The sequence below is a fragment of the Tympanuchus pallidicinctus genome, unplaced genomic scaffold (genome assembly GCF_026119805.1).
Source record: "Tympanuchus pallidicinctus isolate F22 unplaced genomic scaffold, pur_lepc_1.0 scaffold3, whole genome shotgun sequence".
Taxonomy (NCBI): Eukaryota; Metazoa; Chordata; class Aves; order Galliformes; family Phasianidae; genus Tympanuchus; species Tympanuchus pallidicinctus.
The window spans coordinates 66,499,810-66,514,749 of record NW_026294747.1 but is presented as its reverse complement, the minus strand read 5'-3'; the positions used below and the strand labels follow the sequence as shown (position 1 = coordinate 66,514,749).

Below are 14,940 nucleotides of genomic sequence, written 5' to 3'. Positions count from 1 at the left end.
TAGAGTCATAGAATGGTTTGGACTGGAAGAGACATGTAATTCATCCATTTGGATATTTTTTCTTTCTGTACAGAAAGATTCCTTTGGTAGAGGAGTCAATAGAGTAAGCAGATTGATTGTCTTATCTTTGGCTTGAAAAAAGTGAAATCTTCTTTCTAAGATGAAAATCAAGTATATCCACTCAGCTTGGTAGAACTAACATAAACATGAATCAGTGTTGTGCTGTGACTGGAGGCACTGAAGCACATAAGTTCACAGCAAAAGTACACTAAAAAAAAAAAAGAAAAAAAAGGAGCTGCCCTTATGAACTTGAGAAAAACTAGTAAAACAGCTCAGGACTATCTTTCCATTAGCAGAGATAGCTTTTATTATATTATGCGTATGTTTATGTTGTGAAGCTCAGTTTCTTGGAAGCAAGAAAACAGTAAAAAAACAAACAAACAAACAAACAAACAATTCTCTGGATGCTTAATATCATGCGTTATCAGCTGATCGTACACTGTCAGTAACCAGAAGTCTAAAGATACGAACTTGCTGGTGTTCACAAATGAGTATGAGAGTTTGGTCAAATATCAAATCCCAATCTCTTGTGAATTAGCACAAACTGCTCTACAGGGATCTGTCAGGCAGCAGAAGAAGGAAGGTAAAATGGCACATATTAGAGGACAAAACTTGGGTATGTATGTGTGTGAGATGAGGAAAAATAAGCTTGTCAGGAGTCAATATGCAGAGATGCAAAAATTGCCTCATCTATTCCTGTGAGATTTGAGGTCAATAACTCCCTTCAACCTCATTTTCTTGATGGAGAAAGGGAGAGACACCTTCTTGTTCCTGCACCTGTTCTTTTTCTTCCAACATGGTTTAGAGACTTGCAGTGACAACTGTTGTTTCTTAAGTCACAACTTTGAAAATAACATAGCTAAGGACACAAATAAAGAAATCCCTGAAAAAAAGCACTGGGAAGAGGAGAAATAGACTAGATTTTCTTAGCTGTTCTAAAGCTCCTATTTGTTTTTACTTTTTGGGGGGAATAAGAATACTTCTTATTGGATTTATATCAGGAAATGAAGCATAGGAATGTAGCCAGCTGTGAAAAATAGGCAAACCCAAAGATAACAGTAGCCGAGAGAAAAAAAAACAAATTGGAGATTTCAGAACTGCTACATCAGGCTTCATGAAATACAAAAGATATTTAACGATTTGTGTTTTTTTTGGCTTTTTTTTTTTTTTTTAAAGGCATACTCTGAAAACTTCCTTCAACACCACAATGCGACGGAAAGTACAGCAATGATAGCGCAGTAGCAAGGCCCTGTGCTGCAGCAAATGAGGAGTTGCTGAAATACAACATCAATGGGCACAGAAATAAAGGTAAGATGCAGCTTATCCTAGGAAAGCCTCAGGTACACAGGGACCTCCAGCAAGACACCCTCACCTCTGCTGCCAACCCTTAAATGAGGTCTGGGAAGGGATGGAGCCAGGATCCACCCCTTCTGGTCACTCAAGTGCACTGCGCACACCTGAGCTGCCTGGGTCGGCCCAGCCTTCAACCAGATGCTCAATCACTGGTTCAAGCCATGACTTAGCATTTCTGTTACAAACACAATTCTACTTCAGTCTATTCTGCAGACAATTACAGAGCAAATTAAGAGCACACCTGTTCTAGATTTGAAATATTCCCAGTGCCAAGTTTGCACATCTGGAGACATCCTTGTGAAGCAGTGATATACTCACTAGCTCATATGTTCTATTATAAATCTGTCCTGTGCCCAACAATAGGAGAAGCAAGTGCTTCCTCTCAAAGGATTTTCATAAAATCTTCTTTATTTGCATTTTTAGACACAATTACTTTGCTGCACATTTATACACTTGGCAATTATATAAATAATTTACATGATAAAACAACTCCACAAAGATAACAGTAGCTACCACATGGGTTTTGGGAATCTAGTCATGAGCTGATTATTCTCTTTACTTCAGATCAATAGCACTATAGTGTCTAAATTCATTTGCACACTTGTTCTTTTTCTTACCAGCTGTTGCCCTTTTGGACCCCAACCAGCATACTGAAGCTTTGCATTGCTGACCTCAGGGGGATACAAATTCTGGGGATCCCTGCAAAAGAAAAAAACAAAATTTCAACTTCAGGAATGTCCTCATGTGGTGCTGGTGCACGCTCTCCTTTGGAAATCCACCATGTTTCATTAGGCATCTTTCAGCCAGAGTCATATCATATTTTGTGCCCAAATTCAGCATATGTCTTATCATATGATAAGAACTATACCAGTACCAAGCACTGGCAAAATCAAACTTTTACCTGACAAGCTATGTTTTCTATTAATATGATGTTAAAAACATTAGTTTTATCATTGATTTCCCTAAGCCTTAAGAATTACCATTGATTTCCCTAAGCCTTAAGAATTAGTCAAGGGATGGTAAACACAGTAATTGTATACACTGATGGTATCTAATAAGGATAAACAATAATCATGTATTTGAAACATAATGCCACAAGAAAAAATATAATTTCTTCTTCATCTTCTCACAGCTTTCCTGCCTAATAATTTTCCTTTGTACATGATGGCAAGCAAGTTTTGCAGCTGTATAACAACTGATATGAAGTCTGGCTTTGAAGGCAAAATCTCCTGCTAATACAAAAAATCTCTATCTTTTAGAAAATAAAATACTTTTCTTGTTCTTTCATCTATTACCTTTATTTTGTAGCTGAACAACAGTGAGATGTAGCAAATGCAATATAGAAAAAGGAATGGTTTTTTTTTCCCGTAAATGTCAGAGTAGCATAATGTCATTTCATCATATCACAGAAAGCAAAACTTCCAGTATATTGATGGTATTTATACTCAGTAAAAATAAGTACATTTTATATTCTGAAGTCACATTACTAAAACTGTGTATCGTAATGTTCAACAAATAAATGCACTTAAAAAGTCAGTATACAGTACGTCTCATTAGCAGAATTGTAACATGGCAATCTGAGGCCAACATTGCCCAAAAATGAGAAGAGAGCCAAAGCCTGCCTAGCCTCCTAGCAAAAGACTGCACTGCAGCATTTGTTACTTAAATAAAGGCAATTTTTTACGGATTAAATTTTCAAAACAGAACAAAACTGAAAGCAGTAATTAGACACTAACAAAATTCTTTTTGTTGCCTAGACTATGAGCAATGCAGTGCCATGGCTATGTTCCAGCTCTGCCTATTCAGATCAGATCTCCCATGGCTCTACCTTCCCATTGCACCATGGATGCATGTCCAATAGCACCAGCAACAGGAGAACTTAGCAATGCATTTTACAGTCTTTCAAATGGGAAAAGTGTTTTTCCTGTGTGCTCCAGTTTAAAGCCAACTACAATCAGAGTAGACCCTAAATGAGATGAGATACCGATGTACACAGAGTTCATTTCCATAACAGATCTGGTTGGAATAGCAACTTTTGCACTGCTGCTAGAGAGTGGTTATAAACTATAACCCACATTGTCTCTGTGAGGAGGCCCTTGGAGCTGATTGAACAATGAAGTGCTCATGATGACAGGTCTGATGTAGAAGTGGAGAGATGAGTGGTTTGTTGAGGCACTGACCCTTCAAGTCAATGTGCATCACCCAGATGGCTTCTGGTTCTACTGGCAAAGTGTCACTCAGCACTGATGCTGGTGGGATATAATTATGCCTTTTCTTGTGATGATTTTCAATTATAAGTAAGTCTTTGTGGGCAGCCTGAAGTCACTTTTGTAAGATAAGTGACTGTCATACTGAACTCCTGCTAATAACAGCCAGAAAAGTCCCATTCCCACAAGAGGAACAGCCCTACAAGTTCTGTATCTTTTTAGGTTTGTATGCATCAGCTACTTAAACTTCAAGTCAGCTGTTCCTGTTAAGACTCAATTTCTTTGGTTAGCTACTTTGATTATCCCAACAGACAGCAATATCTGAATGCAGGAGAGAGAAAACTAGTGAATCAAGTAAAAACCTCTCATGGGAGAAAAACAGTCATTTACTATTTGACAAATAAATTATCTATTTGTTGGTGGTTTGTTTGCTTGCTTGTTTTCACCTATAATAAGAAGAGGAGCAAGATACTACAAACAGCATAAATAGAGAGGGAAATATCATCGCCAAACAAACAGATAAGACAAATTGTAAGAATTGAAACCTGTAATGCTTCAAATAACCCAGGTGGAGCTCAGCGACAGACATACCAATTACATTCTGTAATTCAGACCATAGCCCAGACAAGTCCCATCATGATGCTCACTGCATCATGCTCTAGAAGAGGAAGACTCTAACACAATGAGAAAACCTGCATAAACTGGCTTTGGTGGCTGATAAGGTGAAAGACAAGGCAGAAGGTAAAAGCCCTCCATTTGGTTTACCAGGAAAAAGCTCTGCTGCAGACATGAAAAGCAGACATTTTCCCTTTCTCTGAGGAAAAATATCATTACATCTGTTGAATTAGTTCCTACGCTGCTCAGAATTGCTGGTAAATTTCTCTTGTAGCCTAATCTTGCTTATTGGCCGCTTGATAAATGTGCAGATAGAAAGGCTGACTGATGGAATTGCATATTGTGTGAAGGTGCCTGATTTACAAATTGAGCTACAATAAACCTCCTCTACATCGAATGCTCTTACACATTCAGTGTGTAAGAGCAGGCATGCTGAAGTCATGATGTAGACCACTGCAGGGAGGTATTAGCTAGGAAGTTATCCTCGTACTCTGAACTATTCTTTTCCACCATGGGATAATAAAAGCAGTTTAAGGTCCTAGTTTCCTCCAGAAATGCTCCTGACAATTGGACATGTTCTTCTAGTTCTCTTCTCTTAGAAAGAAGAGAATCCTCTTCCCAAGAGAACCACTATTCACTCCTTGCGGAAAACTTGAGCATCCCATCAGAAGGCCTGAGAAGACATCCCTCTTTGTCAGCCATGATCTAGAAGGCTTTGGAGAAACTGGAACATCACATACTCTGTATTAGCAGTGACCAGGTGAGACCAGACTGTCCGTAAGCCTTAAAATGGCATAAAATTAAGCTCACCTACTGGTAAACTCTACTGTGAAAGAGTAGATTCCTACATGCTTACATGGGCTACATGGGTGCTTAAACATGAAATCCCTCTATGGGCAGCCCCAAACAACTCCATTACAAATCCACTCCATCAGCTACAGCAGGAGTACTTGCCTACACAGCCTCTATAGTGGGATGGCCATAGCCTTTTACCACTCCCTCCAGGGAAGCTGTACATGATCCACAAACTGAAACACACATTTGGAGAGCAGCAAATCAAGCTGTTGTATTGCCTACTACATCAAACACACCTCAGCTTATCTCATCCTATTCTGGACCTTCTCCTTGTTATTCTCCTTCTTAATGAAGCCTGAAGGGTCTCAGACCAAATGCACACCAAAAAGTCAGGAGCACTCGCCCATTGTCCAAGCACTGCATACATGGAGTCTCATGATGGCCTAACCAGCCACCTCCTTCTGGGAGCTATATTACTACTGAAAAGCAATGGCTTTTCACAGCTACAGCCTTCCTCTAAAACATTCTGATAAAATTCTTCTATATATATGTTCTTGAATCAATCACAATTACAGGGAACACAGCCTCTCCAAAGAGCCAATGCTTCTCACAGACTCTCATCATTAGGTCTTGTTTGGACCCAAGCCTTCCCCTGTGAGCTCATTTGTGTCTTGGAAATGGGTTGTTCTGAAGTCAGCCTGTATATCTACTATTACAGGTTCACATGAAGAAATAGGTTCACTGCATCATTACACCACTTTCGGTGTTTCCTTGTGGAAAAGCACTCTATTTTTTCCCAGCCAAAGTAATGGCAAGGCAAGGGCTTTAACATAAAGGGTTGCTCTTATTTATTTCATCTCTTAAGATGATTGATTTTAAAGCCTGGGAAAGAAGGGAAAAGTAACATTGTTTTAGGCCAGACAGAGGATGGAGTGGGTGCTGTATAAACTCTTCCACATTCAGATGACATTGTCTGGAACAGAGGCTGTTGAGCTGTTCCAGGAACAGGAATTATTTCAGCACAATGTTCACAAAAGATTATTGAACTAGTAAACAGAGAAATTTACTCATTTCTTTAAATGAGTACTCATTTCTCAAAAAGTCTTAACAAGAAACGTTCCTGAATGTAATTAGCATGCCATCTACCAAGTCATTTTTTTCCTTGTAATTCAGATCAAAACATCTATGTAGAACAAAAAATCAAACAGTCATATCAGCTTGCCTGTTTTTGACCTTAAGCAATACTGTGATTAATGAAGAACTAGTTTTAAAGAGATTGCATTCTTTAAGCTGAATTTTTTCAGTCTATGTGTTCCCTCTTTTTCCTGTTCTGAAGAGCATTTTCCCTCACCAGCACTGAGTCTTGCTCTGAGCACAATCATGACAAATGGTACTATAACAATGGCTTCAAAAGCAGCTTAAAACAAAATAAAATGTCCCAATAACTCAGTCAGAAGCTCCTTGGATTTCAAGAATTCTTCAAGGAAAATATTCTAGAGAACCAGACTGAAGAAGACTGGAAGTTAAAAAAAATCACTCAAAATATGGGGTATGGTATGGATGTTCTTCCTTGGTCCTGCTTGAATAATGTTTCAGCTTGATTTGCAATACAGAACAGTATTTGCATGGAATTTCTTTGCATATACTGCCGATATGAACAAAAATGCAATGATTTCCACCGAACAGCACTCCCATATGTCTAAATATATGTGAGCTAAATATATGAGCTGGAGTGAGTTCCTGAGAAAAACTCTGAGCCCTCTTGGTTAACTGTGACATAACTTTGGAGAATAAAGAAAGCATTTTAAAACTGCACTGTCATAGGAAAATAAGTTGAAGAAAAAATAGGGAAGGCAGGAATACTCCTCCAGTTATTTTCATCAAACCATCACTGAATATCTTGATAGACAACAGCCCTAAGCACATCAGCTCTTCTCACTGTAAATTTTTTTTCATGGTTAGCTATTAAAAAAAAAAAAAAGCTATCCATCCTAATTATCTGTCTCAGCATTAGAAGTTGGTCTCTTCACACTGACTTTTAATAGCATAAAACCAGACAGCAGCTTAAATAGATTTCTTTTTCTCTGCGAAGAGGAAGAGAAAAAACAGCAAAAAGAAGAAATTTGGAAAGGTTATAAAGAACTGGAAACTTCATATTTAAGAACTGTTGGTGAATTAAAAAAAGAAGTAGACTTGAGGATATTTGCAAAAAGAAATTAAAGGGAGTAGAACACATGTTCATAAACGAACAAAGAACCATAGATTCTCCAACCAGAGGTTGGAGAAAGAGAGGAAGACTTCCAAGAAGCAAGAATGCCATTTCTCATGGAGCAAGAAGGCATTCTTAAATAATTAAATGACTTGTTTACTTCAGTATTCACCAAGGAGAAAAGGAGACAGGTGTCATTAAGAAAATTGCTTCCCAGGAGATACACAGTCTTACAGAGACTCTCAGCAAGAGGAAAACACAATACAGATGGGAATCAAAGACTTACCAGAACAGATAATCAAGAAATTAAACTATGAGAAAGTGCAACTAAAGGAATCATACTGGAATTCTAACACAAGTGCTTTAACAGATGGAAAAAGCTCTTCCATGCATGTAGGTTTATCCACTACTAAAGATTTAATGCATGTAGGCACAGATATTCTTTTTTTTTTTTTTTTTTTTTTTTTTTTTTTACAGCACTTTTCAGTGAATTGAAGTTGGAAGAAGCAATAGAAGCGATCTGAATCAACTAACTTCAAACACTGATCCACATCTTATCATTTAACAAGTCTTAAAAACAGCTTAGCTCACCCAGCGTTTTGTCCAAGATGAAGGAATTCCATGGAGTTAGAGCATACAGGATGAAAAGCAAGGGAATCTAAAACATATTTGGCTCTGATTTAGCAATCTAGTCAGATACAGCAGAGAATAGGAGCTGAGAGATCTGTCTAATTATAGTCTGCCATTGTTTGTAAAGCACCCGTGTATGTAATTTTTGGTACTAGACCTATGAAATATTGTACAGTACTAATATCACTTTAAAAATCAATCACATGCCATAAAGGGAGCCACAAACTTCCTCTGGGAATTAAATAAACTTAAGGCATTGGCTTGTATTTCCAGTGAAGATCTAATCCAATCTAATCTAATCCATGCTGGAGGACAGCAAACCACTCATTGAAATCTCTAGGCTTACCCGAGCACACAAAGAATGGAAATGGCCCTTAGATGTTGGTAACAACGTTCTTCAAATTATGATATTATCACATTCCAAACATTTCCAAATCCAGCTGAGTTTCTCACTAGTGAAGCCTGGTTTCTGTATTGAGTGACCCTGCACAATTTATTTAAGAATAGAAGTTAATAGGAATCCTACTTCCATTTTCAGGGAATGCTGCCTCAGATAAATATTATGGCAGACTTTGTTTCAAATCCTTCTTCTTTATTCCTCTTTTTCGGTTTTCCAATGAACAATAAACTGTTGACCTTTTCTGTAATATCAGGAAGTTGGACTTTTCCCTGCCAAACTGCTGACATGTGCACCTAACTATTAATTACTCAAGATTTTAGTTCTTTTTCCTTCAGTTTCTCCAGCCATTACTCTCATTCTTAATACCAAATCCTCCCATCAGGGGACTGCTCCTTTTTATTATCACTATGTATGGTTTCTAAGGTGTCCACCCACATCACAACTAACTCTGGAAAAGAGAAGCACGTGGTAAAGAATTGCTTTGCCTACACAGAGGAGGAACATTTCAAATTAAAAATGCTGAGCAGTGACCAACATGGGTGAACAAATGGCAAATTCCCAGTGGAAATGATATGGTTTTAAGCTGCTGAAGTGATTTTCCTCCCACTGGCACAGGCTACAACAGTCTTCAATGCTGAGCTGCTCTCGACCTGCCACCACTTGGAAGTGAGTGATGTTCAAATAAAGGCTTTGCTTAATGAAATGCTGGAGCTTTCTTATTAAAAAGGTACAAAACGAATTTCCAAGCAAGAAGCACGTGTATTTTAACTGCTGTTCAAGCACTGACCTTCAGTGTCTAATTCATATGATTAAAAAAGCAAGGAACCCAACTGATCCATCAGGACTTGAGCCAAATTCCAGTAAATTCAAAGATTCCTATTTGCTCCAGCAGATTTAAGGTCAGGCTCCACAATCAAAACACCAATATAACTTGTCCAGTCTTCTGTTGTCAAAAACAATGGGATAAGCATATCTGATAATGAGTATGTTGTTATTCATAGCCTGGCACAAGAATCACCACACAATGAAGCAAAGGTTCCTGGATTTGCCATAGAAAGCTCTTCAAAAAATGATACAAACAATGGACTGTAATTGGAAAACAGAGAGTAAGGAGGAGATGCAACATTAGCAGATTATTCACAAACTGCATAAGGCATTTGTTTTTGAGTTGTTTTAAAAATTTTTGTAGTATTATTTGTTTTCACATATCTCTTATAAGAGCTAGTTTCAATCCCCTATGTCATTGTTAGGGGAAGAATGCACCTCATACAGTAAAATCTAATTAGCTGAAAACAGACTCTATTAATTACCATGCTTTTTTATCTTAAAATAAAATATGGGCTCTAGTACAAATTTATAAAAGTTAAAGAGTGAAATCGTGCAGCACTTCTACAGTAATTACTGTGTATCACCACTGTGGGGTAAGCAATATTTCTCTCCCTGCTTCGCAGATGGAGACACAGAAGCACAGGAAGACTCTTGTTGTGCAATGATATTGGAATGCTAAAAGGAAGGGGCATTATAGAACAAAACAGACTTGGTCACACTGGAAGTTGTCTCCGGCATGGCCAGTTCTCTGAACGGTTTTCTATCTTTTCCTATAAATAGGAAAATAAGAGCACGTGTGAGGAAAACTTGGCCACCTTTCAAAATGCTCAACAGTACTGTATAAATTCTTATTAAACTTTCTTTAATGGGCCTTAATTTCTTCCCTGGCTATAGCTTGTATAAAAGGATTGGACAGGAATATTAGTGAGAGCTCTGCAGAAATCTGTAGCCATTGCTTTGAAAATGGGCTGAGTTCTTCCTCCTGTTACAGCTTGGGTGATCTCCAGTGCACATTTCCTACTGCACTCACGGGACTTCTCTTCAAGTTAATGGAAATTCAGTATGGGGAGCAATGCAGTAATTTACAGTGCTTTAAAGTGTACATAGGAAGAGCTGAACCAAACTCTACAATTGCTCTTATGATGTATTCATCACATTCTTCTGATAATGCGATACAAATTTGGGAAGGAGTGCAAATCATTGTGGTGATGGGTTAATAGTTGGACTAGATGATCTTAGTAGTCTTTTCCAACCTTAATGGAGTTTATGATTCTAACTAATCCTTTGCAGAAGTAGCTATTCACAATTTCCTCCTCCACGTATAAAATCACTGAGGAGTGGGAATAACTGCTAACGTCTCTTTGATCCCTATAAGAAGATATGCAAGCTCCCATTGGTGTGCACTGTCTGGATGTGCTAACACTGTACTGAGACTTCATTTGAGGAGTCAGTTCTAATCCCTGCCACTCAGCACAGCTGTGCTCAGTGGGCAACGGTAAGTGCAGAATGAGTTGAGGGCTAGGAGGTCTGAGGAAATGCACAAGTTTTATGCTGGTCTTTGTGTTGAGAAATGCAAACACAACATAGGTGTTTTTTTCATTTTTTTTCTTCTCTCTCCCCTCCCCTTTTTTTTTTTTTAATTGTATTACTTTTGGCTGCAGCCAGAAGTTAAATACAGAGGTACCCTGAGGGATACAAAGCTAGCTCTTGCCTAGAACCTGCAGTGCCAGATCAAGCTGTAGTGGGAAGTGACCTTAATACTGGTAAGGGAAATCCTGAAGCAGGGTTAGGGGAACAGTCCAATGAGCCAAACAAGAAAACTCTGAACAAACCAAGCCTTTTCCCTAGTCCAGCACAGGTTGTGAATGACTAGTACCATCCACTACTATTGGACTTTGTAGGACCACTGTATGTAAAACCCACAGGAGCATAAAATAGTTTTTGGTTGCTGGATTTCACAAGCATGTTGCTGGCTTGTGCCTACATCATATTAGGTAACTTATTTTTTTCCTAAGTTACTTGAAATAATATGAAATAGTTTCTATTATTTATCTCTGCTCTTTCCCTGCACCTCACATGTGAGCAGCCTGTTGCATATTTAAGCGTGGGGATGCAATGGCAGTAACTATCAATTACAACTCAACAGCAATTACAATGCAGCAAGTACAAGTTTGGGGTTATGAGAGGAGCTTTGCAAAAGGGTTTATCAAGCAGAGAGCTGTAAGTAGTTATCAGTGGGTATCTAAGCCAGACAGAAACAGAGGGGATGGTACATCTCGCCTGTGTCAGGGAGGATGAAAAGAGAGAAGAGCCTTGTTCCACTAGATGGCACCCGGGGCCAGCATCACATTTTTGAGCGAGCAGTAAAAGCAAAACCGGTGCCATGCAGGGAAGCAGAAATGAACCTAACTCCTCTCCGTGCCCCGAGTCCTCTGCAAATAAAATGGGAATGCAGATCTTGGCTTGTTCTCCCTGTGAAATATGAAAACCTCAGGCCACAATAAACAAACAAACAAACAAATCCAGAAGCACAAGCTGTACGGGTTTCGAACTGAATCTATGAATTTGCGAGAAGGCTGGGATTACAAAAAACAACATTAACAACAACAGCAACAACAACAACAAACAACCATATATAATAGAATCACAGAATCATAAAGTTGGAAAAGACCTCCAAGATCATCAAGTTCAATCATCAACCCATCCCCACCATGCCCACTAACCAATGTCCCTCAGCACCACATCTCCATGATTCCTGAACACCTCTAAGCATGATGACTCCAGCACTTCCCTAGGCAACCTGTGCCAGTACTTCACCAAATCCACACAGAATCCTTGCAGGTTTATTTGCTCCCTCTTCTAACCCAGCCTTTTTTTCATTTTCAGGTAAGATCCTCAGTGTATATGTCACTGGTATATACTAGTTGTCTGTAGAGAGCTAAATTGTGCTACTTCTCCTTATATGGGGAGTTCACTTCCACAGCAACTCTTATAGGAAAATGTTACAGTCCCACACCCTTTATATCCACATATGAGATGAGGATGTACTCAGATCGGCCATCACACAGAACACTCAGACACTGCCTGAATCTGGAGAGTCTGCAGAACATGGAAGAAAGAATTAGAAATTTCCCTTTATAAAGCAACTTCGGCTTACAGATTAATTTCAGGTTATTTTAAAAGTGATGTTTAAGATTAGATTAATTCACCTCCTTAATAGTTAGCCTCAGCAGAGATACACACCTTCTGTTATCAGCCAGAGGAGGTCAAGGATGCTTGCCTGGATTATGAATTTTGTTGTCACTGGAGAACCTGAGGCATCAAACTAAACTGCACTTTGTGCTTTGTCAGTGCATTGGGTCCTGACCTAATGCTCTTCACTCCCACCCATCCATCAGACAATGTCCCTGTATTAAATATGAAATATGCACTGAAGACATTTTCATGCCTTCATCCGACAGAGGCTCTACTTCCCTTGTAGGAGTTGATCACCTGCTACATCATCTCCACTCATTACACCTGCCCTCTCTCTTCTTGTAGAATCCTAAAATATATCTAGGATTTGTCCAGATGAGTGATAAAAGCCCATGTTTCATGCAAATGCTAGTAAGCCATGCATCTCAATTCTATCCTGTGCTACAATCACATAAAAGATTAATGCAATTGTTACTGCGTGATGTTTGCAATGCTTGTATGCATATCTACAGCCCAAACTGCTTTCTAAACCACACCTTTCGCAACATGAAACACTGAAATCCTTCCACCTCTCTTCCTGCCTGCTCCAACACTGCTTCATGCAAGGCTCTATAATCCACATCCCTGCAGGTTTCCAAAACTCAACCAGTTGAAATTCTGAGCAACCTGCTTTGAACTGGATGTTGGACTTCAGGAGATCCTTTCCAACCTGAATTGCATGGTGATTCTATGATCGCCCTGTGTATAGAACTGGTGCACTTTTTAAAACTTCACAGGTTTTGTCAGCTATTAGAAGGATCCAAAGCATCTGCTACCAGTGTAGCCATCACATATAGAAATGAAAACTCAGTGAACAAGCAAAGTGAATACTGAAATTATATTTCAGCACGATTATATTGTTACTTTTTATCATTCCCACACAGCTATCACCAGTGCAATACTTAAAACACACAATCTGGCATCAGATTCACAGCTTTTAGCCCTGTATTCACTGACAGTGATTTGAGGAATTTAGTTTATGCATTTCCATGGATGCTACAGAAATATCACTTTGAAATGCCAGGAATCATTATATGCCTGTATGCGTCATGTTGATATGATGGAATCCCACTCCTAACCACTTGGGTTAGTCCTTAAATAATCAGGAAATATATAATAAAATAAATAATCAAGAAAAAAACACAAACAAAACAGGTATATTTTAAGGGATAATCAGATAGGAACTATGGGATAAACTCTAGCCAAATAAGAGGTGAGCTGCAGGGAGATGGGGGTTATCTACAATGCCATGGAGACAGAGATGATTAAGAGGGATTTTAAAAACTGCCTCTGATCAATGATGAAGAAGGATCTCCTCAAGCTAGCTGATACCTATGTGAGTCATACTCAACCAACTTGATCAGCTTGTATAACAAAATGATCAGCCTGATGGATGAGAAGGGAGCTGTGAATATTATCTTCCTTGACTTCAGTAAGGCCTTTGACACTGTACCCCATAAAACCCATAGTGAGAAGATGTTGAAGCGTGGGGTGGATGAGCAGACAGTGAAGTGGATCAAAAACTGGCTAAACTGCCCAGCCCAGAGTAGTGGTCAGTGGCACAAAGTCTAGTTAGAGGCCAGAAATGCGTGGAGTACCCCAGGGATCACTGTTGGGTCCAGTCCTGTTTGACACCTTCATTCCTTATCTGGATGATGGGATAGTGTGAACACTCAGTAGAAATTCAGAAATGCTTTGTAAAGCCTACTGTTTGTCTGCACACTCTCTGAAAAGATATACCGAAAAACCCAAAGGCTTATGACTTTGGTGTAACTTTGAGTGCAGTGGGATCCTGCGAACACACAGTGGCTCTATTTGCTCTCTGCTGCGATGCTAAGTGAGAAAATTTGTGTCCAGGGAATCTGCTGAGAAATGTAAACTGAAGGGTGATGCCTCAGTTGTGGCTAAATTTAAGGAAGTGACATCCTTGGATAGATCCTCCAATAGTGCTCTGGTGAGTGGCCAACCATGGCTCCCAGTCAGATGCCAACACATCTACGTTCTGGCCAAAACCTTGACAACCAGAATATGAAATTCATGCAGTCTGATGTTCCAGGGAGGATGAGTACTTCTGCTTCCAGACTGTGTCATCTTTTGTACAACACATAGCACCACGGCTGCTGCAGCTGAATGCCAAACCTCTGCAAAGGGCTGTCATAGGGAAACCACTGGGCATGATACACATTATTTTGCAGAATTCTTAATGGATGAATTTTAATATGAAAACATCGAATAATTGCTTACCCGTGAGGAATTTTGCTGAGGACATAATGTGCCGCATACGAATGCCGATACATCTACAAAATGAAATTAAGAAATAGAAGAGAAAAAAAAAAAACAACAGATTAGTAATTGTCAACTCTATTAATGGGGCTCTTTTCCTGAAACTAGACAAATAAATAAATAAATACAGGAAACCTATCATTTATGGCTGGGGAGCAGTTATTCAACGTCTGCAGTAGAAAAGAACAATGCGTTCATTCACCTAATACTGCTGTGTGTTCTTTCTGTCTTGCACTTCATTACAGTTTGGCAAATGGTATACATCCAGATGCTCAGTGTCGTTACCATGACTACCAGGTCTCTGATTGAACTGGGGGCACAAGCTC

At 39.1% G+C, this 14,940-nt stretch overlaps 1 protein-coding gene across 6 annotated transcripts in view; it reads right to left on the bottom strand.

Annotated features, from left to right (window-relative positions):
• DPP6 (dipeptidyl peptidase like 6) overlaps nucleotides 1-14,940 on the bottom strand; it is a 486,394-nt gene that overhangs the window by 93,084 nt on the left and 378,370 nt on the right. For all 6 annotated transcript variants that reach the window (XM_052692599.1, XM_052692601.1, XM_052692602.1 and 3 more), the window contains exons 6-7: nucleotides 14,576-14,628; nucleotides 2,031-2,112 (exon numbers count right to left, since the gene is read on the bottom strand). In XM_052692599.1, the coding sequence (XP_052548559.1) occupies nucleotides 2,031-2,112; nucleotides 14,576-14,628 (135 nt within the window). The remainder of the gene's footprint in view (nucleotides 1-2,030; nucleotides 2,113-14,575; nucleotides 14,629-14,940) is intronic.